The sequence below is a fragment of the Oculina patagonica genome, chromosome 5, assembly GCF_052425735.1.
Source record: "Oculina patagonica isolate OP01 chromosome 5, crgOcupat, whole genome shotgun sequence".
Taxonomy (NCBI): domain Eukaryota; kingdom Metazoa; phylum Cnidaria; class Anthozoa; order Scleractinia; family Oculinidae; genus Oculina; species Oculina patagonica.
The window spans coordinates 8,716,772-8,741,317 of NC_135762.1; the positions used below are offsets into that span (position 1 = coordinate 8,716,772).

At 40.1% G+C, this 24,546-nt stretch overlaps 3 protein-coding genes and 1 long non-coding RNA gene across 5 annotated transcripts; 1 reads left to right on the forward strand and 3 right to left on the reverse strand.

Annotated features, from left to right (window-relative positions):
• Positions 1-196: 196 nt before the first annotated feature.
• LOC144655348 (uncharacterized) lies at positions 197-2,761 on the reverse strand. 2 transcript variants are annotated; one of them, XR_013571073.1, is made up of 5 exons: positions 2,609-2,760; positions 2,146-2,246; positions 1,580-1,843; positions 787-980; positions 197-479 (listed from the first exon to the last, which is right to left on the reverse strand). It is a non-coding gene; the product is annotated as an uncharacterized LOC144655348 (long non-coding RNA). The 2 variants fall into 2 exon arrangements; XR_013571072.1 differs by lacking the exon at positions 2,146-2,246 and having other exon boundaries at positions 2,609-2,761.
• A 3,966-nt stretch (positions 2,762-6,727) lies between these two features.
• LOC144655343 (uncharacterized) lies at positions 6,728-7,823 on the reverse strand. Its single transcript, XM_078515582.1, has one exon. It carries the CDS (start codon positions 7,714-7,716, stop codon positions 7,177-7,179), a length of 540 nt encoding a protein of 179 aa, XP_078371708.1. The 5' UTR covers positions 7,717-7,823; the 3' UTR covers positions 6,728-7,176.
• A 6,426-nt stretch (positions 7,824-14,249) lies between these two features.
• LOC144654025 (kelch-like protein 11) lies at positions 14,250-16,585 on the reverse strand. Its single transcript, XM_078514145.1, has 2 exons — positions 15,290-16,585; positions 14,250-15,023 (listed from the first exon to the last, which is right to left on the reverse strand). Exons 1-2 carry the CDS (start codon positions 15,740-15,742, stop codon positions 14,250-14,252), a joined length of 1,227 nt encoding a protein of 408 aa, XP_078370271.1. The 5' UTR covers positions 15,743-16,585.
• A 78-nt stretch (positions 16,586-16,663) lies between these two features.
• Positions 16,664-23,653, forward strand: LOC144655315 (patched domain-containing protein 3-like). Its single transcript, XM_078515537.1, has 4 exons — positions 16,664-17,174; positions 19,430-20,641; positions 21,543-22,687; positions 23,174-23,653. The coding sequence occupies exons 1-4, from the start codon at positions 17,077-17,079 to the stop codon at positions 23,386-23,388; spliced, it is 2,670 nt and encodes an 889-aa protein (XP_078371663.1). The 5' UTR covers positions 16,664-17,076; the 3' UTR covers positions 23,389-23,653.
• The last annotated feature ends 893 nt before the right edge of the window (positions 23,654-24,546 follow it).

Below are 24,546 nucleotides of genomic sequence, written 5' to 3' on the forward strand. Positions count from 1 at the left end.
TCTTGAAAAAGGCGTACGCAAAAAGGTCATTCCGGGTTTTAGGATTCCGGGCTTTCTTATCTGGATTTCCGGCATTTCGGGTTTCTGGCATTTCGGGAGTTAGGACAACCCATTATGTATTCCACTGGGAGAACAGACTTAAAAGTATACATCGTCAGCCTCGGTGATAAGTATTAGAAATAAATAAACATCTAGATTCAACAATATTCAATGATTTATTATAACCAGTAATGGAAAAGTCAAGTAGAAACCTTTTCAACACCAGATGTTTTAAAAAGAGAAAGTTAAGTACATAAAGAGAAAACTAAGTATCTTCTAACACTATAGGCTGTATATGGCCAGGTGAGGTTTTCAAAAGAATAAAGAGCTCAGCTAGTTCCATATAAAATTCCTTTATGGCAGTCAAGTGTGGTAAGTTTGTTTCAGAGACTTATCTTGATGGTAGATTTAGTGCATCCCTGTCCTCTTCAATGTAAATCCTATTTTAAATCAATAAAACAGACATTAAAACAAGTTACTAAGTATAAATCAAAGCTTTTCAAACTACATGTACTTTTGACACTCATCACTCATCATTGTGTTAATGTTATTGCAATGCTGTAATGGTCTTGCAAATGTTCAATGGTGCTTGTATTTTTCTGTACTGCTTGTAAATCGAGTGGCATAGAAAATGGGTAAAAACGAAGTGACAAATCGATTGAATGCAGCATTCATTTAAGGGTATTAAGTTAATTAATGGCAATCAGACTAAGTTATAAACTTGTAGATCTCTAAATTTATGCTTACCAGATGCTTATTTAAAATGTGTGGATCAGTAATTATTAGCAATTTGCCATTTGCTCCATTTAATTCCTCATTTGTGTAAAAAGCATTCAGCAGGAATACTGTACAGCCAGAACCTTATGCTCATCTGGAGGCCAGCATGGCCAAAACATGTTGGCATAAACATACCCATGTGAACCTGGGATGAGTTCTACCATCTACAAATAAAGCAATTATACAAATTATGGACAGTTGATGAAAAGTTAATCATTAATAACTACTAAATTACAAATAGCAGGTAGAAATGCAACCTATAAAAAAATAAAATCATTTTTTTTATTATATGACTATGTACTTAGCTTATTACATAAGAGGATCCCCATCAATCGTACATTTAGACAGCCAATGTACCACTTAACAAGTGCATCTTGGGCTCAGAATTCTTCCAATTATCCCCAGCTGGCCTGATAAGCAGGAATGCTTTTGCCCCATGTTAATAAGATAGAGAAAGCCATTCTTGTGCGCATAGCCACCTGCCCCTCCTCTTAGTTCATGGTGGTTCTAGAACATCATGTGATGTGATTGTTTTTTAACAAAATGCATCTTGAAGATAACTCGAAGTCTAGCAAATCAATTCAACTGTTTAAGAATCCCTTTTTAGTGCGGGCGAGTTTAAAAAAATGGTTGATTCAGTTGAGTCTGCATCACTGGACTTGTTTGACTCACTGTGGGCTTATACTTGATGTACAAATGCTGGGTTGGAGGTACTGGTACTAATTACATGCAGTAGCTACTGCAGCAGTACACATAAGCTTACCTTTAGTTTGTCAAATTTCCTCTGGGTTTCTTTTTAACTCATCATTGTCTTGTTTAAGCTAGCTTCATCATCTTCAGACTCGTTGATATTCAGTTCACATGGTTGCTGGCTTGGTCTTTTGATTGCTGTTGTTGTTTTGCGAACTGTGCTTGAAGTGATGCTGTCTTTATATTTATCAACTTTCTCATTGTCTTTAGCCATAACATTAATATGGAAGTAAGTCTTCCAAATTCCATCTTTCAAGAACTGGACTAGGGGTGATTTCTAAACAAATGGAATAAAAAAACTAGATTGATTGAAATCAACTAATAAAGCTTGTTCTACAAAAACTTCATTTAAGGAAAAGCTTGTACATACACATAAACATGTGTAACAATGTGCTCAGGGATATAAAAACCGTAGTGTTAACAATGGAAGACATACATCTGTTTATTTAAGAATTATTCAACTATTTCACATTGAAAATCAGGCGCCATGATATTTATTTGTGTTAATATAGTGCAAAGTTTTCATCTGGCATACAATAAAATACACCACAAATTTTTCATTCAGTCTTTCACCAATACCTAGTTATTGTTGTCCTCGCAACAGTGAAACCGCTTCCCAGATTATAACACTGCAGAATTTGCCGATTTTTTGTTCAGCCGTGGTGCTTCGTTGATCTTTGCTGAAAAGAATTATAAAAGATCTTAAAACTGCAGTGCCCTTGCTAGGATTACAATGTAAAATACAATCGAATAAGGTGCAACGATTTCGCTCGTAAAACTAATCCCCAGGCTGTACTGACTGATCATGAGTGGCAGGGCAAATTATACACATGTACATTCTCAGTACACGCACTGCCAATGGATAAACATTTGATAGGGTAAAAAAACAAAGTATTATTTGTACAGGTTGTTAAAAAAAATCAGCTTGAAAGTTAAGGTTAACTTAAGCTTATTTGCATTTATAAAAAGCTCACAGTCCGAGCGCAAAGGTGTTCCCAGCGCTAGCCTACTGGCCTGTATCTATACAAGAAAAGTCGCTTACCTTCATCTTTATACCAAGAATTCCTTTCCCGATATTTCTTGAACTCCGTGGGTGAGATTTTGTGCACTACATTTTTCATTTTCAAGGCAGCAATAAGAATCCGGCAAAACAGCTTGAAGAAATGAGTTGATTCTCTTCACGATTTGGCGGTAAAAAGCCCGCCAAAAAACGCGGCTGCCACCCCAACTGAGCATGCTTTTAAGAACACCGCTGTACTTTTGTCGTGGTCGCATAAACGAGGGGTTACTAAGTTCTTGTCAAGTTTTACAAAATACAATATGGAGATGGAGTGACGGCGAAATTATTCCAGTTCTTCTTCCTCTGGAAAGGAGAGTTAATCCGAAGGCACAACGAAGGTGCATTTTTAATATGAAAACTATCTTTCCCCACCTAACGCAAAAATGAAGAGGACATTTAGACAACATTTGGAGTGTCGAAAAAGACAATGAAACCTTGGATTGAAGTGATTTGGAATCCGAAAACTGGAAGCAAAGAAGCTGACACCAGTGGTATGAAGAAGCTTGTATTGTCTGTTTTACTCAGGGCTCGAAGTTTTGACTGATATGGTTTCCAGTGCGATAAACGTTTCATCCTTGGCGACTAAAAGTTTTGGTTTAGTCGCCGAAATGGCGACTATTTTTCTTTGTGTTGAAGATGAATAACAGTCACTTTCTCAGCCATTTTGCCCATCCAGAAAGTTACATTGGAAGATCTTTGTTTCTAGAACATTCAAATAAGAAAAGAAGTAAATTCATCCTTTTCCTTAGCTGTAAAAGATTCTCTTGCATCGGAAAAACTTGCAAATGGCCGACCTTGTTTGAATCGCCCCATGATCCTTTGCACACCCTTGAATACTGACAATTTATAACCAGGCTAAATCGAGGCTAAACATGGAGTTCTAGCAATAGAACACTTACTTGTTTGATAGTTTCTTTTCTAATATTAACATAGTCTGTCCTTTATTAATTAAATTCTACTAGTACAAATGATTTTTAAACACTTGTGAACTAGTATCTGTTTGTTTTCACAATTTAGCAACGTTTCTCACCACTTAGGTGCCAGGTGGGAACTTCATTTCTTTTTAATTTCGAGCCCTGTATAAACTTTGAGCAGACCTGCTCTTTAGCAGACCTGCTCTGATTTTGTTTTGAGTACCGGCATAGAGTTACCCAGAACAGTATACAAACAAACAAACAAACACTGACAGCAAGATTTTGCAAAGAAAGGTTATCTTGCACACTTTGTTGCTGTACCATTCATTACTCATTGTTTTATTTTTTAGCAAGCAAGTGCAACTAAGTGTCACCTTTACAATTCACAAGGTTTTGGTTTATTATGTTTTTTGTTTGCCGCTTTGTTTTTTCTTTAACGGAACATACATGTAGCATGCCAATACTACAATGTACTCAGATGATGAGTACATGTGAAAAACACTGAGCATTTCCATGTACATATTTTTTGTCCTGGGATAGAATTTTCTGGACTGGTTTACATCAATCTGTTCAGCCCTACACATGTACACACCTTTTCCCCCTATGAGATTATGTCATTCATATACATGCAAAAAAATCCAAGCCCTGAAGGGAAAATGCAGCAGACGGTGAGCAAAATGTCTGAGCATATTATATGTTACACCATTGAATTTAAGGGATTTATTCCATTATTATTTGAACTCAAAAGTGCGTAAAGAAGTCAAAGTCTGGATCATGTAGGCGGGTGCAACCATTTTAAATTTGTTGCTTTGCTTTCTTTCCATTTTTATTCCCTGTGTTTTCTCAATACCCTTTTAGGATGCGATAACAACAAGTCAATTACCTGAGACAAAATTCAGTCATCTTTCACGTTGTTTCACCTTTTTTGAATGAAATACCTGTTTACCAACTTCAAATATTTCTTCATGCACGTTCTTTTTGTTGACATTTCGCATAATACTGAAGTATAGTACTGACTTGAACAAACCTACACGGCTCTTGTACCAGGGGGGGGGGGGGTACTCCCTATAATGGCCTATACGGGGAGGCTCCGCCCGAAAGGGGTACCTTTTTTAGGCTTCAGGTATATAAAAGGGTAGGGATTTCACTAGTTTAAGTATATGAAAGGGTATGGAAATCTGTCATTTGGCTATTTAAAAGGGCCTTTATTTAAAATATTTCGAACAGACGCAATTTATGGCTGTATTATTTTAATTTATTAAGCGCTACATAAAAATGACAAGAAAATGTCTTATTTTAAGTCCACGCCATTCTCTTAGGTATATGAAAGGGGTACCTTTTTCAGTTAAAGGTATACAAAAGGGGTACAATTTCTGTCAAAAATGGTATATTTAAAGGGGTTAGAACTTAGGGCGGAGCCTCCCCGTATAAAAACTTTTTTGAGTGCCCCACCCCCCCCCCCCCCCTCCCTGGATTCTTGTAGAGTTTTCTGATACTTCATATTAAGCAAAATATGTTAAAAAGGTTGTTAGAATTATGAATTGGTATAACAAATTTTTCTGGTCCAGTGCATGACTGGTCAAAATGACTGGCAAACTGAACTGAACATCTGTCTGGACAAATGATTTATCATCTTGGCCGGACATTGTCCGTTGACTGGCCGTTATTTTGAGCCCTAGTTGGTATTACAAACCCACTCATACATGTAATTTGACTTTAATTGTGGCACAATAGCACACAAGCAAACAAAATATTCAATTGTTTGACCTGTCTAGTCCTTACAAAAGATAGAGTCAGGTGTGGCCTGATGAAATCTTGCAAGTCTTGTGACCTGGCTTTCAACTGTATGTTTGTCCATTTGTACATTTTTGTGTTAAATTATGTTGGCAGACTTTTATACTGTTGTTACAATAACACTCCTTGATAGTTAAATTAATTGATTATTAATTTTGAAAGGTTTTTTCACATGTTTGTTGAGAGTTTTTTAATGTTATTTCTTCAGAGGTTAATTCACAGGTCTATTCACAGGTTTTAAAAGTGAATTTTTTTCATATTTTGTTCACATATTTTTTCACAGGTTTTTTCACAGGTCCTAAAATTCACAGGTTTTTTCACAGGTACTAAATTTTGTGATTTTTGGACAAAATTTAGCCCTTGCAAAATTCACATGTTTTTTCAGAGGGTGTTTCTGTGTCACATGCTTTTTCACAGGTTTTTCACAGGTTTTTCACAGGTTCTCATCCAATAGTGTATACTCATCGGCAACAAAAAGCACTGTGAAAGTAAAGTGTCTTGGCCTTGAACACAAACAAGTTAATACAATGACCCCGGCCAAGGTTTAAACCCGCAGTTAACTCGCGCAGTCAAGTGTAAGAGTAAGTATTCTAACAACACGTCCTTTGGTTTACAAAAAAACTTTAATCTTACTTTGTGTAAGTCAAAACCTGAACATTAAGAATCAACTAAATGCTGTCTATTTTGTTGCTATGTCAATATAATTAAATTATTAATAAAAACAATCCACTAAAACAGGCTAACTGAAGCACCATTTAGGCTAACCATAGGCTTTTTTTAAGGCTAACTGGAGTAGAAGTCTGCAAGTCTGTGTTTGTCATAGACCTGTGGCTGACTATCTTTGAGAAGTCACTTCTTACAGTCTATTGATCGATAACTACCAAATTCTATCGCTTAAGAAATATATGTACTCCAAAAAGATAAGTTGTATTGAAGGCGGCACTTATTTAAAATTTGGACAGACAAATCTCATATTTTACAGTTATTGAAAATAGCGTCTTTTGATTGTCAGTATTTGTCTCTTTGTGAAGAGAGAAGTGGCACTAGAAGTTTGCAGCCTTCACATCATTTACAGAACTACGTATTGTACTACTGCATGACTTTGTAAGAATTTGGAACTAAACTGTGGGTGAGCGGTAAAACAATCACTTTGAACAGCAAAACATTGCTTTTAATTGAAAGAATGTCCAAGTTTGTTTTAGAGTTGCTTTGTAGTGTTGTTTTTAGTTAAATGGAATTCCTCGAATAAGCGCTGCTTCAGGACTGTGGCGCTTACTTGGGCACGGCACTTATTAACTTTTTTGTCCCAAATGCGGCACTTATTCCAGGGTGGCCCTTGTTCGGGGGGGGGGGGGGGGCACTTATTCAAGTATACGGTAGGTGCAAATGCAGAGATTCCAACCCTTTTTGAAGGAAAAAAGGGAGTATTTTTAGCGCTGAAGGTGTGCGCCTCTAGGGGGGTCTAGAAGCATGTTCCACTGGGAAATTTTGCAAATTTAGGTTCTCTCAAGTGCCATTTCCGGCATTTTGACATCATTTTTGAGTTATTCTATAAGGTCTTTATTCTTTTCACAAACATTTTTGGTACTTTTCTTTACTTTTGCTACACTCAGGTCGCAAAAAGCACTAAAAATTAGCAATTTTTCTTTTGTTTTCAGAATTTCATGATAAATCGGGAGAATCTGATATAAATCGGGAGAGCGGGAGGCTACGCATTAAATCGGGAGACTCCCGATCAAATCGGGAGGGTTGGAATCTCTGCAAATGAAGCATAATGTAGCCCTCCATGGAAGTAGAGAAAGAAAGAACTTTCTGAACTGCCTTTCCACCCTCTTACAAGCCTTATTCCTGTGGTACCACCTTACACCTGTCTAAAATGTCTCTTGGTATTCTTAACGCAGCCACCGTGCACACCTTACGAGCTGTTGAAACACTTGAACAATATTCCAGTTTATTTTCATCAATGTTATAAACCTGTAAGGAAAACTTGTAGGGCTTACCTTGCTCTAAAGAGGAACATATTGTTGCAAATATCTTCCCTTTCAAACTTACAACACTGACAATAAATTGTGGTGCACCCATACAGTCAATACTACTCCACGTGTTTGTAGATGGGTCATACATTTCAGTAAGTTTTGCATGTGTAAATAATCCCTTCCTTTCAGTACTGGTAATTCCTCCAAACAGGAACACCTTACCTCTGAGAACTGCACCACAAGCATGCACTTTCTTTTCAAGGTTTGAAGCAATTCTACTCCAGCAGTTACTTTCAGGGTTGAATCTTTCCACTACATCTAGGGCTGTGTTCTCTAAACATCCCCCTATTACATACAAAGAGTTTTTGTCAGCCACAGTGCATACACCATCTCTTGCAATGCTCATGGGTGCTACCTCTTGCCACAGGTCTGTCTCAGGATTGTATCTATGCACACGGTCAGTTTGAGAATTAGTTTTATCCTTGCCACCAATCACATACAAAAATCCTTGAAAATTAAGAGGGCGTCTTTCTTAGAGACACCCACACAATTTCGCGTAAAAATAATTTTGCCTAAAACTCTGTCAACTGAAAGACTTTACCGAGGTTAGAACTAAAACAGATTTGGTTTGATTTGAAATGATATTCTGGCCGCGTTAGGAGCCATAAAATATTTTCCCTTGTCAGCCCCCGTCACAACGTCTCGAAAATGGAAAAATAGGCACTTTTCGTAACACTGTAAAATATTTCTTTCGCATCATTTAGCCGCAAATTTTATATCAACTTGCTCATAAACCTTTCTAGTTTTCCAAGAAAGTCACAATTTGCCTCTCAATTCTCCTGAAAAGACAAAATGGAGCGTAATATAACCACTACTAATCGCCTTCGAGCGAAGGCTGTAAATTGGCTTCGATTTAGAGGCTATTTGTTAAATTTTGGGACCAACCTAATACTTCTAGCCTATACAGCCGACTAGAGTAGTCGTTAATCTGCAAATATGTGCAAAATCCCATGTACGTTTTCAATATTTCAAAAGTTGTGACCGTTTTTATCAGCACATGTACCAGCATTTTCGATTTTTTAGCCTATATTGAAATCGAACTCTCTCGAGCAGATTTTGACACACATGCAGCCTACCTGCTTCTCATCTCTGTTTATGTCCAACGTTAGACGGTTAACAATCCCCAGATTGCTAAATTCCATAATAACTCCAGCAAATTGGTAGGTATTGCCTTCAAAACTTGAGCACCACGGCATCTATCGAGTCCCTTGTTGGCGAGCGAAAGCCTGAATCCAAGGCTACATTTCGCACTAAATAGCCCATTGAACACCGTTTCAGAGCCGTTTTTCTTCAAGAATCAGTCAAAAGACACTCCGAGACTGGTATTCAGAGAACATAGCCGCGATTTGAGGTCTGAATTCCGAAGAAACATCACCATTTACAGCGTACATCTCGACAATATCGATACTGTGTGATGCTGCTTCCGCAGAGGTCCGCATAAATGGGGAGTCCGCTGATCGCTTGTGCCAACAAGGCAATGTTACTATCAATGTAGCCTGCGAGAGCAGACGCATTTCCGGCCGTCGCTTCTCTCCGCCGAAAAATAGCGTCTGCGAAACCGAGCCAGGAAACGATTTCTGTGACGTCGCATCTTTTGTTTTCTCTTTGGCCAATTAGATTACGCGATAGAATAAAACACGAGTGCACACCACGCGGCTCCCTCGCGACAAAGCTGTTACGAGCTGTCTGCGAGATGCTATGGCAATTTTTCTGAAACATCGAAGGTTTTTTACCCCGGTGAAAGTAGTTCTTTGCAGAAGAACATTTTCAGTTGCAAAAGAGGATAATGTATGTCCTTTTTTTCAGTAGATAGGTAATAAATTCTAGCAACACACCGGACGCGACAATCGACCAGGTGAGTTTCATCTTGACCTTTCGAGAAATTACACAAAAAAGTTGCGACAAGCGTCATTGCAAGGCCTGCGAGTTCTTAACCCTGAAGCGTTCTTAGCGTCCTTCTTTGCACCACGAAGACTCAAAAGTTTGTCCCAAAGAATAAAAACCAAGAAAATTTTCGCAGATTTTAGCGATAGCTAAAGTTATGTTTACATCTTGATCCGCTGCGTAAAGGCGAATCTCAGAGAGTCGCTCGAAAGATTCGTCTCTTTCGGAAGAGACAGTACACTGAAATTACAACTCTGACCAATAATAGTATTGCTTTTATTTGGTATCTTCATCTTAGTTTCAGTTCAGGGAGTTTTGTCTAGGAGAAAAGTTACTAGTTACAGCATGCAAGTAATGAGTTTACCGCAATTGACCCCAAAACACCGGAACTTGGCTCGATTTCTGTCGCTCTCTTTGGAACTGCCGGCTACACGGTTCCGGTTGATCATACATTTTCCTAAAATTTCTAATCGATTTTATGACTTGTTTTGAAATTCCTGGTGACAGTATATACAATAAAATAAACTTACCAACAAAACTAGTAACATGTTCATATGGTTCGTCAACAACGACTGCTGCTACCGAATATTTATCTCACCTATCTGAGACTCCCCTGGTGATCCGTACACGATCAAATAGCGGCTATTTTCAATATTTCTTTTCTCGGCTTCCAATGTACCGTGTGTTATTCAGCACTATTGCAGCTAGGTCAAGCGACGATAATAGGCTGATCTGGTCCTTCATTGTCTTCATTCAAATTAGAAATTACAAGCGGCGGAAAGACGATCACAATAGTATACTAAATATTCCTCTCAGGCAATGCTTAGAAAATTGCTGATGTCCCAAATCCATTCTAAAGATTCGTGAGTACGTCTCCCACTTCCAATTAAAGCATTAAACTGAAACACTTTGCAAGACGTTCCTCATCGCGTAGTGTCCACTTCGTTTGTCATTGTTTTTTCCACGCGATTGTGCGACGGCTCACAGGCTACACGCGTGGCACCTCTTCGGATATGCAAGGTAAATTTTCATTGGTTACCTTGAACTATTGGTTACCTTGAACTATTTTTCGGCGGAGAGAAGCGACGGCCGGAAATGCGTCTGCTCTCGCAGGCTACTATCAATGTTACTATAATTTTTTTAAATCAAAATTTGGAAAGCGCGCAATTTCGAGTTTTAAATAAATCAATCCTATACAAACAGGATGGGCCCTAAGCAAACCGAGGAGCAACTTTAGAATTTCGCAGAAGGTTAAAGAATACCTTACGGCACGGTTTACACTAGGAGCATGAACTTGGCGAAAGGCGGATCCTTCCCCATAGGTGTACAGGCCGGGGAGGGGGGGGGGGGGGGGCAGGGAGGGCTGCAGCCCCCTCAAATTTTGGGCTACTCAGATTTTTTGGGCAGCAAGAGAAATTTGGGCAAAGCCAGTTTTTAAAGAAGTTTTTTTTTTCGAAGAGATAGATATTTTCTATTTTAAGGGGATCATTTGTTGATATACATTTTTGTAATTTTTTTACTGTTGGGCACTGCCGGCACTGCAAATATCTGTCACAGTTAAACACCTGATATAGAAAGCTTCTCTGCGTTACTAAATTTTATAAAATCGACGGAGACATTCTGGAAGCCGAGCAGAAAATGTGCGCGAGTTTTCGTCGTGTGCGCGGATTAGGCTACATGTCTGTTTCAGAAATGCAAGAGAATGATCTATTTGATAAGTTTTCAGAGTTTCCTTACGTTCTTCATATCCGTGAGTAATACCTGCTACATCGTGTTCTGCAAAACGATCATTCAGTGCGTTGCGCAGATTGAAAACTTACCTCCGCAGCATGTGATGGGGCGACAACGTGTCAGTATGACCCAATTAAAAAAAAAAAAAAAAAAAAACAAGTGTTTCTCGTCCCCGCCCGCTTCATTTTTTGGGGCCGCCTCTCTTTTTTATTTTTGGAAAAATTAGAACGAACAAAAAACCAACAATTTTTACTTTCACTTTGTACGGAGTAAGACATGGCTTTTGTCTGCGTTTAATACAAACTAAGGCCCAAAACTTTAAATCCTTGTTACACTAGGTCCGTACTGGATAGGTCAATTACCTTGCAGGATTTATTTTGCATGGAAGTTCGCTTCTGGCCTGGAGAATTTGACGATGGAGGAAAAAACATTAGTGTCACCAATAGGTGTTTAAAGCGCTAGAGCGATTGACACTTAATACAAGTTTACTACTTCTACATCAATATTCACATATTCGAACAACACAGGTATGGAATACAACAAAATAATAAATAATAAAAAAATAAAAAAAAATGCGCCCGGTCGCTCTCTTTTTTTTATAGAAATCGGGACGAGAAACATTTGTTTTTTTATTTGGCCTAAATTATTACTTGCCATCGCACTTATTAGCATTTAATGAGCATGTTCTAACTCTGTAGTCAACAATGACATGGATTGTATGGTTGATATCTTCGGCCGTCGAAATGGTAGAGACAGCTATTTCTTTTAACGTGCTGTATGAACTCATATGATAGATTCTTATATAAGAATTTTTCACTTCATTTCAAAGCCTATGTTAGTGCTTTGTATGAACTTTGTTTCTTCTAGACTGTTTCGTAAAAATTTGGGCATGCAACTTGCGAGAATTTTTTTGGGCAAATGTCTCACCGCCCCCCTGGCAAAAATTGCCCGTACGCCTATGCCCTTCCCAAGTTGCAGTAGACATGCGAAATGCCAAAAATGAAGACAATGAACGTATGTTTACAAGAACAGAGTGGCTGACGAAGAACCAAATCCAGCGCTTTTTCTCCCGACTAACAGCAAAACGTCGCAAGGATCAGGGTGTGGTCGGAATGTCACCCGATGACAAGGAAGATGTCCAATGCCTCCTGGAAAATTCCGACAGACAAGTTCTGGTAGATGAGGTTAATAGAGAAATCAACGTCTCGCATCCCATCTGCTACGACACGTATGACCTCTGTGAACGTTACCACAGCAACACGCTTCAAAAATTCAATGTGGTCATGCTGAAAGCCATCTGTAGCCACTTTGAGATTCATGTAAAATCAAAAGAAAAAAAGCAACTTCTGATAGACAAGGGGACGGATATGATTCGTGAATGTGTTTCTGACTAAACCATTTTAAACATCCCGTAAGAGTAACAGACAGTCGTTGAGTAGTCTTAGCTCCATACCTTGACATAGCTGTGCTTATATTACGTTCTACGTTTTATTAAGTCCTCTCATCCCTCTCATCAAAAGGCAGGCAGGCTAAGAATACTACATCCTATAAGTGGTTTTCACTGTCACGCCGCCAAAAATAAAAGCAAAACTATTAAGTAAAAAAAAATATTGCAGGTTATAGAAAACTGCTATATAAACTACCGTTACTTGTCCAAGTCTCAGATCTGTACATTATTCTGTACTCTAGTTATCCGTCAAATTGTTTCACGCAAATTTGAAGAGCACAGACATGTGATCTGGCATTAAATTCTGCTACAAATCCGATCACCCTCACGAAAAAGTAAACATTCAAATAAACTCTTCCCGCAAAACCTCAACGCTCAAGTGTCCAGAGTATTGAAAATGGCAAGATGAGGATTTTTTTTAAAGAAAACGTGACAGCCTTCTGGCGGCCATCTTAGATCTTGTGTGGCGTGAACTCCGAAATTCAAAATGCTATATATTACAGTCGACCGGACTCCAGATCGAACTGTCCGCGGTTCGATCTTTGTCCAGCGTTGCTGTATTGTGTTCTTTAGCAAGTCGATTTTCTCTCATAGCGCCTCTACCCACCCGGGTGTATAAATGGTTACCGGCAAAATAATTCTGGGGGGGACTGCGATGGACTAGCATTCCATCTAGGAGGGAGTAGAACAATTTTTAGCCGCTTAATGCTATCGAAACCGGGATAAGCTGTGACAGTATGGGCCGTTTGGCTCGAGGCTTCGCTTTTAAAATATATTTATTTATAGGATTGATTTCTTTAAAACTCGAAATTGCGCATGCTTTCCAAATTTTGATTTAAAAAAATTATAGTGACATTGCCTTGTTGGCACAAGCGATCAGCGGTCTCTCCATTTATGCGGACCTCTGCGGAAGCAGCATCACACAGTATCGATATTGTCGAGATGTACGCTGTAAATGGTGATGTTTCTTCGGAATTCAGACCTCAAATCGCGGCAATGTTCTCTGAATACCAGTCTCGGAGTGTCTTTTGACTGATTCTTGAAGAAAAACGGCTCTGAAACGGTGTTCAATGGGCTATTTAGTGCGAAATGTAGCCTTGGATTCAGGCTTTCGCTCGCCAACAAGGGACTCGATAGATGCCGTGGTGCTCAAGTTTTGAAGGCAATACCTACCAATTTGCTGGAGTTATTATGGAATTTAGCAATCTGGGGATTGTTAACCGTCTAACGTTGGACATAAACCGAGATGAGAAGCAGGTAGGCTGCATGTGTGTCAAAATCTGCTCGAGAGAGTTCGATTTCAATATAGGCTAAAAAATCGAAAATGCTGGTACATGTGCTGATAAAAACGGTCACAACTTTTGAAATATTGAAAACGTACATGGGATTTTGCACATATTTGCAGATTAACGACTACTCTAGTCGGCTGTATAGGCTAGAAGTATTAGGTTGGTCCCAAAATTTAACAAATAGCCTCTAAATCGAAGCCAATTTACAGCCTTCGCTCGAAGGCGATTAGTAGTGGTCATATTACGCTCCATTTTGTCTTTTCAGGAGAATTGAGAGGCAAATTGTGACTTTCTTGGAAAACTAGAAAGGTTTATGAGCAAGTTGATATAAAATTTGCGGCTAAATGATGCGAAAGAAATATTTTACAGTGTTACGAAAAGTGCCTATTTTTCAATTTTCGAGACGTTGTGACGGGGGCTGACAAGGGAAAATATTTTATGGCTCCTAACGCGGCCAGAATATCATTTCAAATCAAACCAAATCTGTTTTAGTTCTAACCTCGGTAACGTCTTTTAGTTGACAGAGTTTCAGGCAAAATTATTTTTTACGCGAAATTGAGTGGGTGTTTCTAAGAAAGACGCCCTCTTAACAACTGCTGGGTGGTTGTATGTATCTGCCCCTGCAAAAGACTTAACAAGGGCCCAAGAGTTTACCGATGGGTCATACCGCTCCACTGTACAATCACCTGCATCATTTACTCCAGTGCCATATAATTTGCCGTGACAAGTGCTCATGGCAGATGCCTGGGGAAGTCCCTTGGTTAACGTTTCTGTCATCTTTGCCATCTTGTACCATTTGTTTTCTGAAGGAATGTAACACCATGTTCGCCTGTTATTCTTTCCACAGGCAATTATGGCATCTTCATGGGTCTTTAGACATCTCCTCGGTGGCTGAACAAAATAGCACTCTTCTGAGCCATATGAGAGCTCTTTCATGGCATCATGAACAAGCCCTGTACATGTTGCACTGTCTTTCACCAGGGGATGTGGAAGAATGACATCAAAAACATAGTTGCGTGACACGTAAACAAGACGTACGTGACGAAACAACTCAAAAAAGCTTTGATGTTGTCTGCTCTCAGCTTTCTCCATCCACTTCACAATCACTTGGAAAACGTCTTCCTCTGCTTTTACCGTGATGTCATCACTTGAAATCCACTCCTCCACTTGTGTCACGCTCAAATTCAGAAAATCAATGGATTGCGTGACGTCTACGAAATTTGCGAAAGTAAAATCCCTTGCACTTTTCTGCAATTCATGACATTGATACTTTTCGGCAAAATAATAAACATCCACGCAGTACTATTATTATGGGTACTATTATTATGCAACGGCGCTGGAGGTGGATTGGCCATGTCATCCGAAAGGAAAACGAATCCATCACAAAGACAGCACTATACTGGACACCCGAAGGAAAGCGCAAGCGTGGCAGGCCCAAGAATACATGGCGACGTACAGTAGAGACAGAATTGAGGGGCTTAAACCAAAGCTGGAACACCATCCAACAGCTGGCCAAAGACAGACAGCAGTGGAGGACCTTTGTTGCTGCCCTACGTGCCAGTGGGCACAATGGGCAGTGAGTGAGTGAGTGAGTTTAAAAGAGTCAGTGCTTGAGAAATGAATTTACTTGAAAGTTCTTTTAAACCTGGAACAACCAAAAAATCAGCTATTTGCAGCAAATCAAATGCATTGTGTTCATTGATGTCAACATGTCCTGTGTACAGATATTCCAGCACTTCTTCCATCACAGCTTTGTTCGTCTCTTCCAAACGGATCAATCCTTCTTTCTTTTCTTTCATGTCACTGTTAAGAGCGTTGTAAAAGAACGGACTTGCTGCACATAACACGATTCTGTGAGCTTTCAAACGAGCTTGATCGTCAGCGGAGGCGGAGCCAACTTCTAGAATCACATCACAGAACTGTTCGTTCCTTCGCTGAATATCGAGGCGTTTCATCATTTCTACACAAACCTTTTCCTTATTAGTCTCCGTGATAGGTTCTGACGATAAATCCACAAGCATGATGTACAACAGACTACACTGTACAAACCAGGAAACCTGCTAAGGCTGCTAACCCTGACGAATCTAATCAAACGGATGAAATGGTTGGGTTTCCTGCGGAAAACACGCGCATAACGCAAGGAAGTTTTCCGCTGACCAGTCCATTATATGAACTTGGTGGGGGCTAATGTTTATCCCTCATCCTAGTTATTTTGAGTGCAGTTATTCATTATCCCAAAAATTACCAATGCTGTTCTCCCCGCTATTATATTGTATTATATTGATTTTCATTTTCCCCAAAATGGAGTTGCTATACCTATACCTATAATATACCCCAGTATATTATTTAAACATTTTCCCCTTATCCCTTAAATAATTTTGTAAGTTATCCCTAATGCCTAAAACCCCCAACAGGGCCTCTTATAGTCTGTGCAGTACAGTCAAGTTTTTTCCTGATTTGGTATAAAAAATGAAAGCATGTGTAAAGCAAATAAATTATTCTTTTAAATTTGCCAGTGACCTTCTATCAGGCTTTCTTTTTTTTTTCGTTTCTTCGCTGGTTGAATTTCTTAGACCCTCTTATTAGTTATTCGCAGTACGCGTTCCAGTTAAACCTCTAATTGCACTCCGCTCCACGCAATGATTACAATTTAAAATAATTTTCCTTGTTATTATTTAGAGTCATTTTTACTAATATTGTTGGAAGAATTTTTACCGAGAGTGAAACCATATCGGATAAGATATATCCGACAAATACGCAATACAAGGAGTGATTAAACAGGAATAATCAAAAAAGGTCTGTGTTGTTATGTACAAAAAAGTATTCTAAGACAAAACACTACCCATCAATAAAATTCAATAAATTGTAAGTCGCGCGCGCGTGCCGTGTTTTTCGAACTCTTTTGTGACGTCATAGTTGTGTCTTGCTGTCAGATCCTATAAAAATTTGCATTAGCTCGGAAGCCATGGCGGACTATCAACTTGTTATGGCGTTTTAATGGCAAATATGCGGGAATTTCGAGTCTATATCAAGTAGAACTTCGACCAAAGGGTACTTGGTTCTCGATGGTAACGAGTCTGTTCGACAGATGACAAGATATCGCACATGTCGGTCGTGATGATTGTGTGATTGTAAGTCGGGCTTAATAGTTAATTCTTCAATTCGCGAGACAAGGAGTCGGTCAAAGTCCTTTATTAATCGCCAAAGAACAAACTCAATATGCAGCTGCCACATAGAACCGCTTGAAAACACGAACGATCGCAGTGGATTATAAATTTACTGTAAGCGGGTCGCTCGAGGGTCGCGGATTTCTTGTTTTTTCGCCGATAGTTCGGCCGGTTGCCGATTGTTTACAATGAGCGAAACGACTGCCAACGAGCCGTTCTTAGTGGAGTGCAATGGTGTTGAACACAAGCCCAGCGAAACTACGAATAGCAAGGAAGAAGAAACAGGGTGAGGAAGATTTACCTTTGTTAGAGTTTAAGCCGGTGAAAGTTCTTGGGTAACGCCGGCTCCTGTAAGTAAAGTGAAATATTTAAATTGAAAGGCGTATGGTATAAAATTCATTATGCACTGACTACTAGCAGGTGCACCAGGGTCTGGAAGGGTATTTTCGGGATCCGGGATTTGACCAAAATACTGTGCGGGACTCGGGAAAACGCAAAATATCTTGACGGGATACGGGATTTTACTGCTCCCCGGGAAGCGGGATTCACCAAAATTTGGACACGGGATGCGGGACTTTTTGGCCTGTCTGTCGGGAATTTGGGAAATCACCGAGACCCAAATAAACGTTCAAGCGGCAAAAGCTTAAAGCAAATTAACCAGGCGAGTGCTAAGTGGTGTCTCCTTGAAACTGTCAAGTTAGCGCCAAATGGGCACATGCACAGCGGATAGTATACGTATCATGTTGTTTCAACCAGATGCCAGGAAAGTGCACAAGGTTTAACAGCATACCATTTATTGACTCGATGCTCAAGCTCTTCACATTTATTGTAATCTTGAGGGATGGTTTAACAATTTAACTGCTAGACATGGCAACTGAATAGTGATGCCAGCTCCGCTTCCTTGATTAAGACATCAGAGATTCGGTGTACGTCATTGTTTCTTATGGCCACAGACAAGGCACAAAGAAGAATTCAATGTTCCGCAACGTGACAATGAAACACAAAGAGCTGTACAGATTCCGGTATCACTTGAAAACTTTCACTGGGTTAGAGGGGGTAAAGGACTCGGGGGAAACCTCAAGGTCAAGATTGCTAGAGTGCAATAGACAGGCAGTGACTTTGAAACCTTTTTTTTCTGAGGACGCAAGTTGCGTAGCAATATTTACATTTTAAATTTATTAGCTTTTGCAGAAAATAGCCTTTTAAATGTATTTTTGAGAAAAGAAAAAAACGGGATTCGGGATAGCGATGGAAAAAGTGCGGGATGCGGGATTTATGTGAAAAAGGAGCGGGAATGCGGGATGAGGAGCCCCCCTTCCAGACCCTGGTGCACAAGCTGAAAAAGCGAAATTCGGGAAATAGCGCTGCTCTGAAGTATTTAACTTTTATGCATGATTTGAATTTTTCTCCAGTCTAGCTGTTATCGACAACATATCTGACATTGCTTTAATTGCCATTTTATGTTGAGAGCTCTCTCAGAACAAGTATTGGTTACGATTTTCTTGTCGGCTACATAATTAAAACGTTAAGGCGTTCAATCAAGAGAATATGAGAATATTTTCTTGGTTCGATACATGACGTTGTGAATTTAAGTGCTATTGGGTACGATGTAGGTACATGTCTTTCAAATTGTTCTTTTTTTTAAAAAAAAAATGTGCTGTGGAGGGTCAGACTCCCTCAATAATTAACCTGCGATTGATTTAAGAGTCACGGTACCTCGTTAAAGTGTGCTTTTAAAGTAAACCGCAAATAACCAGAATTATTTGCCAAAAATGATATTGATGTTTTCACAATTTCTTTATCTGTTTGTCTAAAACGTAGCAGTATTAACCGCGCCAGTCAGTATCAATCTCAGCCCCCCGAAAAAATGGAAATGATATTTTTAGTGTTTAACTGCGAACGTGAGCCAAGGCAGGCATGGCCGAGTATGGATTCTCTGCACCGTTTAGAGCAGTTTTCACTTGAGTGTCGTAAAACCAAAACCAAAGTAATTAGTCTGGCCAATCACAAAGGACACAGACAATCCAGTGAACCAATCAAAACTCGAAGCAAATACATGTAGTTGGCACGAAGCGTGGGAAAACGTGCGCGAGCGAGTCATGATTGGTTAGAAAGTGGCGCGAAATTTTTAAACCAATCACTAAGCGTAGTGAACGCAAAACCAAAGCCAACGCAAATTACTTTCGACACTCAAGTGAAAACCGCTCTAGTATTTGTGTCTCAAAATTTCTCACGGTTTGCCTGATTGCCAGGGAAACTCCCGAATCCATTCCCATGCATATTTTGGAACTTTTTAGACTCTTTTTATCTGACGTGTCCCTGAGGTTTCTCTCTAATTTACTCTAAACTGAAGCGAAATTGAAAGCCCGTACACTATGCAAAGGAGTCCTGAAGGAAAGATTAAATAACCCTAGGTGAAAAGAAAAACCTCTGGGACCAGGGTAAACGCTCCAAACTCACCGGAAAACCCGAAACCAACATTTCTTTATACCTAACAGAAGTTAAATATCCTGACCTCACTCTAATCTGATTTTTTCATAGATCTTGCTGTACTCATCGATTTATTCTGTGTTATAAATGGTCCAAGCTGTGCAGTTGGTTTGTTCGTCTTCTTCAACACCTCGTTGGTCTACTCGGAGAAAACATTGCCAAGCGCCCGTTACTTTCCATGGCGGCATGCATTGCGTTCGTTTCATTTTGTGCTGTGGGATTTGCTTGGCTTAAAGAAGAAAGCAGGACTGTTAAACTATTTATTCCCCAAGACAGCAGAGCAATCAAAGACTTGGACACGGCTGAAAGGTTCTTCCGCCTCAAGGTCCGTGACGAGGGTATCATTTTAGTGTCCCGCCCAGAGCACCCCAACGTTCTCGCTCCTGAATGCTTGAAAGAGGCCCAAGAGGTGCACAATCAAGTCATCAAGTTGAAGTCCTATTCGGAGTTTTGCTTGACTCTTTCAGGACAGAAGGCTAGTTCTTTAGAGGACTGTGTGTTCATTGCACCATTTGAAATTTTTCAAGACAGGAATTTTAGCAGTAAGTCCTTGACAGAAATCCAAGCGGAAGTTAATAAAGCGAACAACAATAAGAGCTTGGTCATGCGCAATGGTAACCTCTTTCAGCATAACTTTCGCCGAATGTTCGGTCACGTGACAAGAAGTAAAACTAATATAACCAGCGCAAGCGCGTTGCAACTTCTGTATTTCATCAGGGATCCACGCGATGATGACGTCAACACGAAGGTCCTGGAATGGGAGAAGAATTTCTTGGACAAAGTGTCTTCTTTAACTACGACGTGTTTCGATGTGTTCTACGAGGCGGAGAGAAGCATAGACGACGCCATTGCAGACAATAGCGGTGCAGACATTACTCTAGTGTCGATAACGTTTGTGGTAATGATCTCGTTTGCTTGTTTAATGCTCGGCAAGTTTTGCAATCCGCTGACCGGTCACTCGCTGCTCGCCAATTCGGGAGTGTTCGCAGTGGCTCTCGGGATTTTGGCGGGAATTGGAATTGGCATGTGGTGTCGAGTGACATTCGTGAACATGGTTGGCGTCGTGCCTTACCTTGTTTTAAGTATAGGCATCGATGATATGTTCATCCTGGTAGACGAGCTGGATCGACAGCCTCGACAGCTCGGCGTGGTCAGGACCGTTAAAGAGGTGATGTCACGCACCGGAGCGACAGTTACCATGACAACCATGACTGACTTGGTTGCATTTGCCGTCAGCACGTCAACTGCTTTCCCCGCTATCAGGTGAGAATATGCTTTTTCCCAATGAATTATAAGCCGTCTTTTCTGTTCTGTGAGCTTGTCTTATATATGCGAAACGCGGCATTGAGGAGGCGTTCACGGAAATATAAAATAAGGTTACTCAACGAAGAAATTTACAAGATAACGTATAAGCATGCGCTGTTGAAGTGCAGAACAAGCTTAATGGTTTTAGTTCTTTCCGACAACACAATAAAATAGTTTCCAAAAAAAACCTGGACTAGCTTTTTTTTCTATCGATTTATTGACAAATCTTGGTTGTATTCATCCTGGGGTAATGTTGAATTAAATTAATGTTTGCTTATAAAGAACTGAGAACTCCTGGCTGTTACAGGCACACCCAGGGGGGTACTCCGGCTTGTAAATGACGGGGATGATCGAATAGAGGCAAAACTCAGGACCCAAAAAAATCCCTAAGTCTACCGACATTACCCAAAAAAATCCCTGGACCAAAAATAACCCCCAAAAAATCTCTTGTCAAATTACCCCTAAATTGCCAGGAGGGGCAATAACATAACACAAAGAACACTCGTTTTGTTTATTCATGATACCATTAATACGCCAAGGCCGTGCCAGGGCACTTTAGTTCGTTTTTAATACCCAAAAAAAAATCCTCTATCTAAATCAAGTCACCCAAAAAATACTTGCCAAATTTTCCAACCCAAAAAAATCCCGGAATCGAAAATTTCAAACCCCAAAAAATCCTTTGATCATCCCCGTCATTAACAAGCCGGAGTACCCCCCCCCCCCCCTCCCCTGGGCAGCCACATCGTCAAAGAACCAAGGGGCAAGAAGTCGGTCAGATCTCCAAAGTTAGTGCAAGCCCTGCTTCGCCTGATGTGGCTGCCTTGTCATGATCTAAACCTTTGTTTCACTTCTCTTTCAGGTACTTCTGCACTTACGCTGCTTTAGCTGTTACTCTTTCTTATGTGATGATGATAACCTTCTTCGTGGCTGTAATGACATTTGACGTAAGAAGAATTAAAGCCGGAAGAAGAGATTGTCTACCGCTCTGCGCAGCACCTCCACCAAAACAGGACAAGGCGCACTGGGACGAACCGCGTCCGCAGACATCAAACCGCATATTTAAGAAGTGGGCAGAATTTCTAATGCTACGCCCAACAAAACTCTGTGTGCTGCTAATGTCTGTGGGGATCCTGGCCGTGGGAATCTACGGAACGACGAAGGTGACCGAAAGGTTTGACAGGAAGATGCTGGCTAAGGATGACTCTTCGCTTATGAAGTTTATCACTGTTCAGGAGAAGTATTATGAACAAGCCATTCCTGTAAGTATAGTGCTAACTGGTGATGTCAATTATGGAGACAGTGTCATTCAAGAACAGATTAGACAGCTGTCAGTCATTGTGAAGGAGAACCGCCACTATCAAAGCCAAACCTTGTCTTGGATGGACATGTTCACGATGTTCGCCATCAAGCAAAAGATAAACACGACTGGACCCAATTTCATGCCTGCGCTAAAATCATTTCTCGAAATTCCAGAGTTTTCCTCTCTTAAACAAATGGTGAAGCTTTCAACCAATGGCAGCCGCGTGGTAGCATCCCGTATTGTGGCCTTAATGAAGAACGATCCAAGCTCCACATTTCAGAAGGACGCCATGTTGACAATTCGCGAGGATTTCGCCAATAAATCTCCACTGAATGTGATTCCGATCAGCCGCTTCTTTCTCTTCTTTGAACAGTACGCCATTATCGCCAGAGAGACCACAAGGAACCTTATTATAGCGGCCCTGGCCGTGCTCGTAGTGACGTCCTTGTTCCTGGTCGATTGCTCAGTGACGGTCCTTGTGGTAGCGAATTTCGTGGCCCTTGTGCTTGAGCTGTTTGGCTTGATGTACTTCTGGGACGTGTCACTAAACGGTGTCTCGATGATTACTCTTATCATGGCCATCGGCTTTGCCGTGGACTATAGCGCGCATATTGCGCATGCGTTCGTCATGTCCGAGGAGGAAACTGCCAACAAGCGTGTTGTGGACGCTGTTAGTACTCTCGGAGCCAGTGTTTTCATGGGAGGTATGCATCTTATCCCCCCCCCCCCCTACTGCATTATTTTTTGTGTTCTTTTGCATTCATTCTGATTATTGACACATTGCGTTCTTCGTACTTGTGAATACGCGACCGGGTGGTTTACTTTACAACGGTCATAAGAAAACTGTGAGTCCGTGGGATCACCACATTTAGGCATTGGCTCAGCTAGAATACGAGCAGTCTGACTCGTTTTCCTTAGTTTGTCAAATGAAAAAAGATGTTTCCTTGTTTGTAAATTGTACAATTGTCGTGATCTGCCATCTAGGAAATTGGAGAGGGGATTAATATCTGTTTCGGGCGTTTGGTGGGAAGAACAATGAGTGAAAAAGGCGAGGGGCTTGAGTAGAGTGGGTAAAATAATTCTCCCTATGCCTCTTGCCTTTTTTCACCCGCCGCCCGCTAAACATTTCCCCAGCTAACCGAATGCTTGGGCAAGGCTAACATGTAACTCTTGTTTTTCTTTTTAAACAGGTTTCAGTACATTCCTAGGGATGCTCGTGCTAGTGTTTGCCACGTCAGAAATCTACCGCATATTCTTCCGTATGTTCTTGGGTATCGTTGTGTTTGGACTTCTTCACGGACTCTGCATCTTACCTGTCCAACTGTCTTTGTTCTGGTGGCGGTCAGTTCCTCCGCAGAAAGAGGCGACGAAGCAATTAACAAAGGAAGCAGAAGCTGAGGGATAGTAATAACAAGACTTCCTTCCGTGATCCATTAGAGTTTTATGTCAACGATAGTCACCCTTATAAAGCTCTTATAAATCCTCTCGATTCATTTAAGCCCTCATCTCTATAAAGCCCCACTTACCCATTCCCCTTTCCAAAATGTTGAGCCAAGACTCTTTATGAACATGAAAAAATATTTTAAGGTAGCCGAAGTTTTTTTTTTTGAGTTTCCTGTCAACCACATTTACTTTTTGTTGTTACAACAACAACAGCTGCAACAACCGCGTTCAATCTTTTCGTCATAGAATACGTAGAATGCATTGATAAAATAAATAAATAAAGTGTCTTTATTTCATTTGATAAAATACATATCAAAAGGTACAAAGGTAAACATATTTAAAAAGCGCTAAATACAGGAATAAGAATAATATGCGATTCGAAGTTAGTTTTTCTCTAAGAAGTCCTCATCTCTGTTAACTAACTTAATCGGGGTGCGTAATAGAGCTTTTACCTTGGATACGTTTTTTTCCAATTTGCTTGCGGGCAAGTCTTTGTCTCACTCGCATTGCCTTGCTACGGATGCACCCTTCATGGACAGAAGTATGGTAGAACGTAGGTGTTTAAAATACTACATAGTGTTGACCGAAAGCAAGAATACCGTGTTAGCATTGCTCGCCTCGCATAGAGTGAGTTTGTATCATTGTGTAAATGGACACGGTTCCATTGTAGAAGAAAAGGTTTGGGTTTTATATTTAACTTTGTCTAAATGGCAGCTGCATCAATTCTCTCTGAGAATAATCCTCCTTAGCTACAGCCTCCTTACCAGCCTCTTTTGACAACGTGTTGTTAGCACACTAGAAGTGTTTGAGAACACATGGCCTAAAGAATCATTTTAAATAACCCTAAACTAGGGGATTGTAAGCCAATACTTATGCAAACAGTTATTTAATTGTAAAAATTTTTAAACGTGCAAAATATGCTTTAAAAGATTGGATTTTAATAGATTATAAATGTTTAATAGATTTGAAATTGTAGGTAGATGCATAATTATGTGCTATTACTAAGAGAGAAACGGATGATAAATGTATGATAATATAATTATTTGTTGGTGAAAGCACCTGGCTACATAGATCTGGGGCGAATTTATTCGTCAATTTATATTACGTATGGCGATGTGAA

What these genes read in the sequence shown, in the direction of transcription:
- LOC144655343 (XM_078515582.1), bottom strand. Translation starts at nt 7,716, where the DNA reads ATGAGCATTGCAAGAGATGGTGTATGCACTGTGGCTGACAAAAACTCT.
- LOC144654025 (XM_078514145.1), bottom strand. Translation starts at nt 15,742, where the DNA reads ATGCTTGTGGATTTATCGTCAGAACCTATCACGGAGACTAATAAGGAA. An exon ending in TCACTCACTCACTGCCCATT is followed by an intron (nt 15,024 to 15,289) that starts GTGCCCACTGGC and finishes CCATAATAATAG; the next exon opens with TACTGCGTGGATGTTTATTA.
- LOC144655315 (XM_078515537.1), top strand. Translation starts at nt 17,077, where the DNA reads ATGAGCGAAACGACTGCCAACGAGCCGTTCTTAGTGGAGTGCAATGGT. An exon ending in AGCAAGGAAGAAGAAACAGG is followed by an intron (nt 17,175 to 19,429) that starts GTGAGGAAGATT and finishes ATTTTTTCATAG; the next exon opens with ATCTTGCTGTACTCATCGAT. An exon ending in ACTGCTTTCCCCGCTATCAG is followed by an intron (nt 20,642 to 21,542) that starts GTGAGAATATGC and finishes CTTCTCTTTCAG; the next exon opens with GTACTTCTGCACTTACGCTG.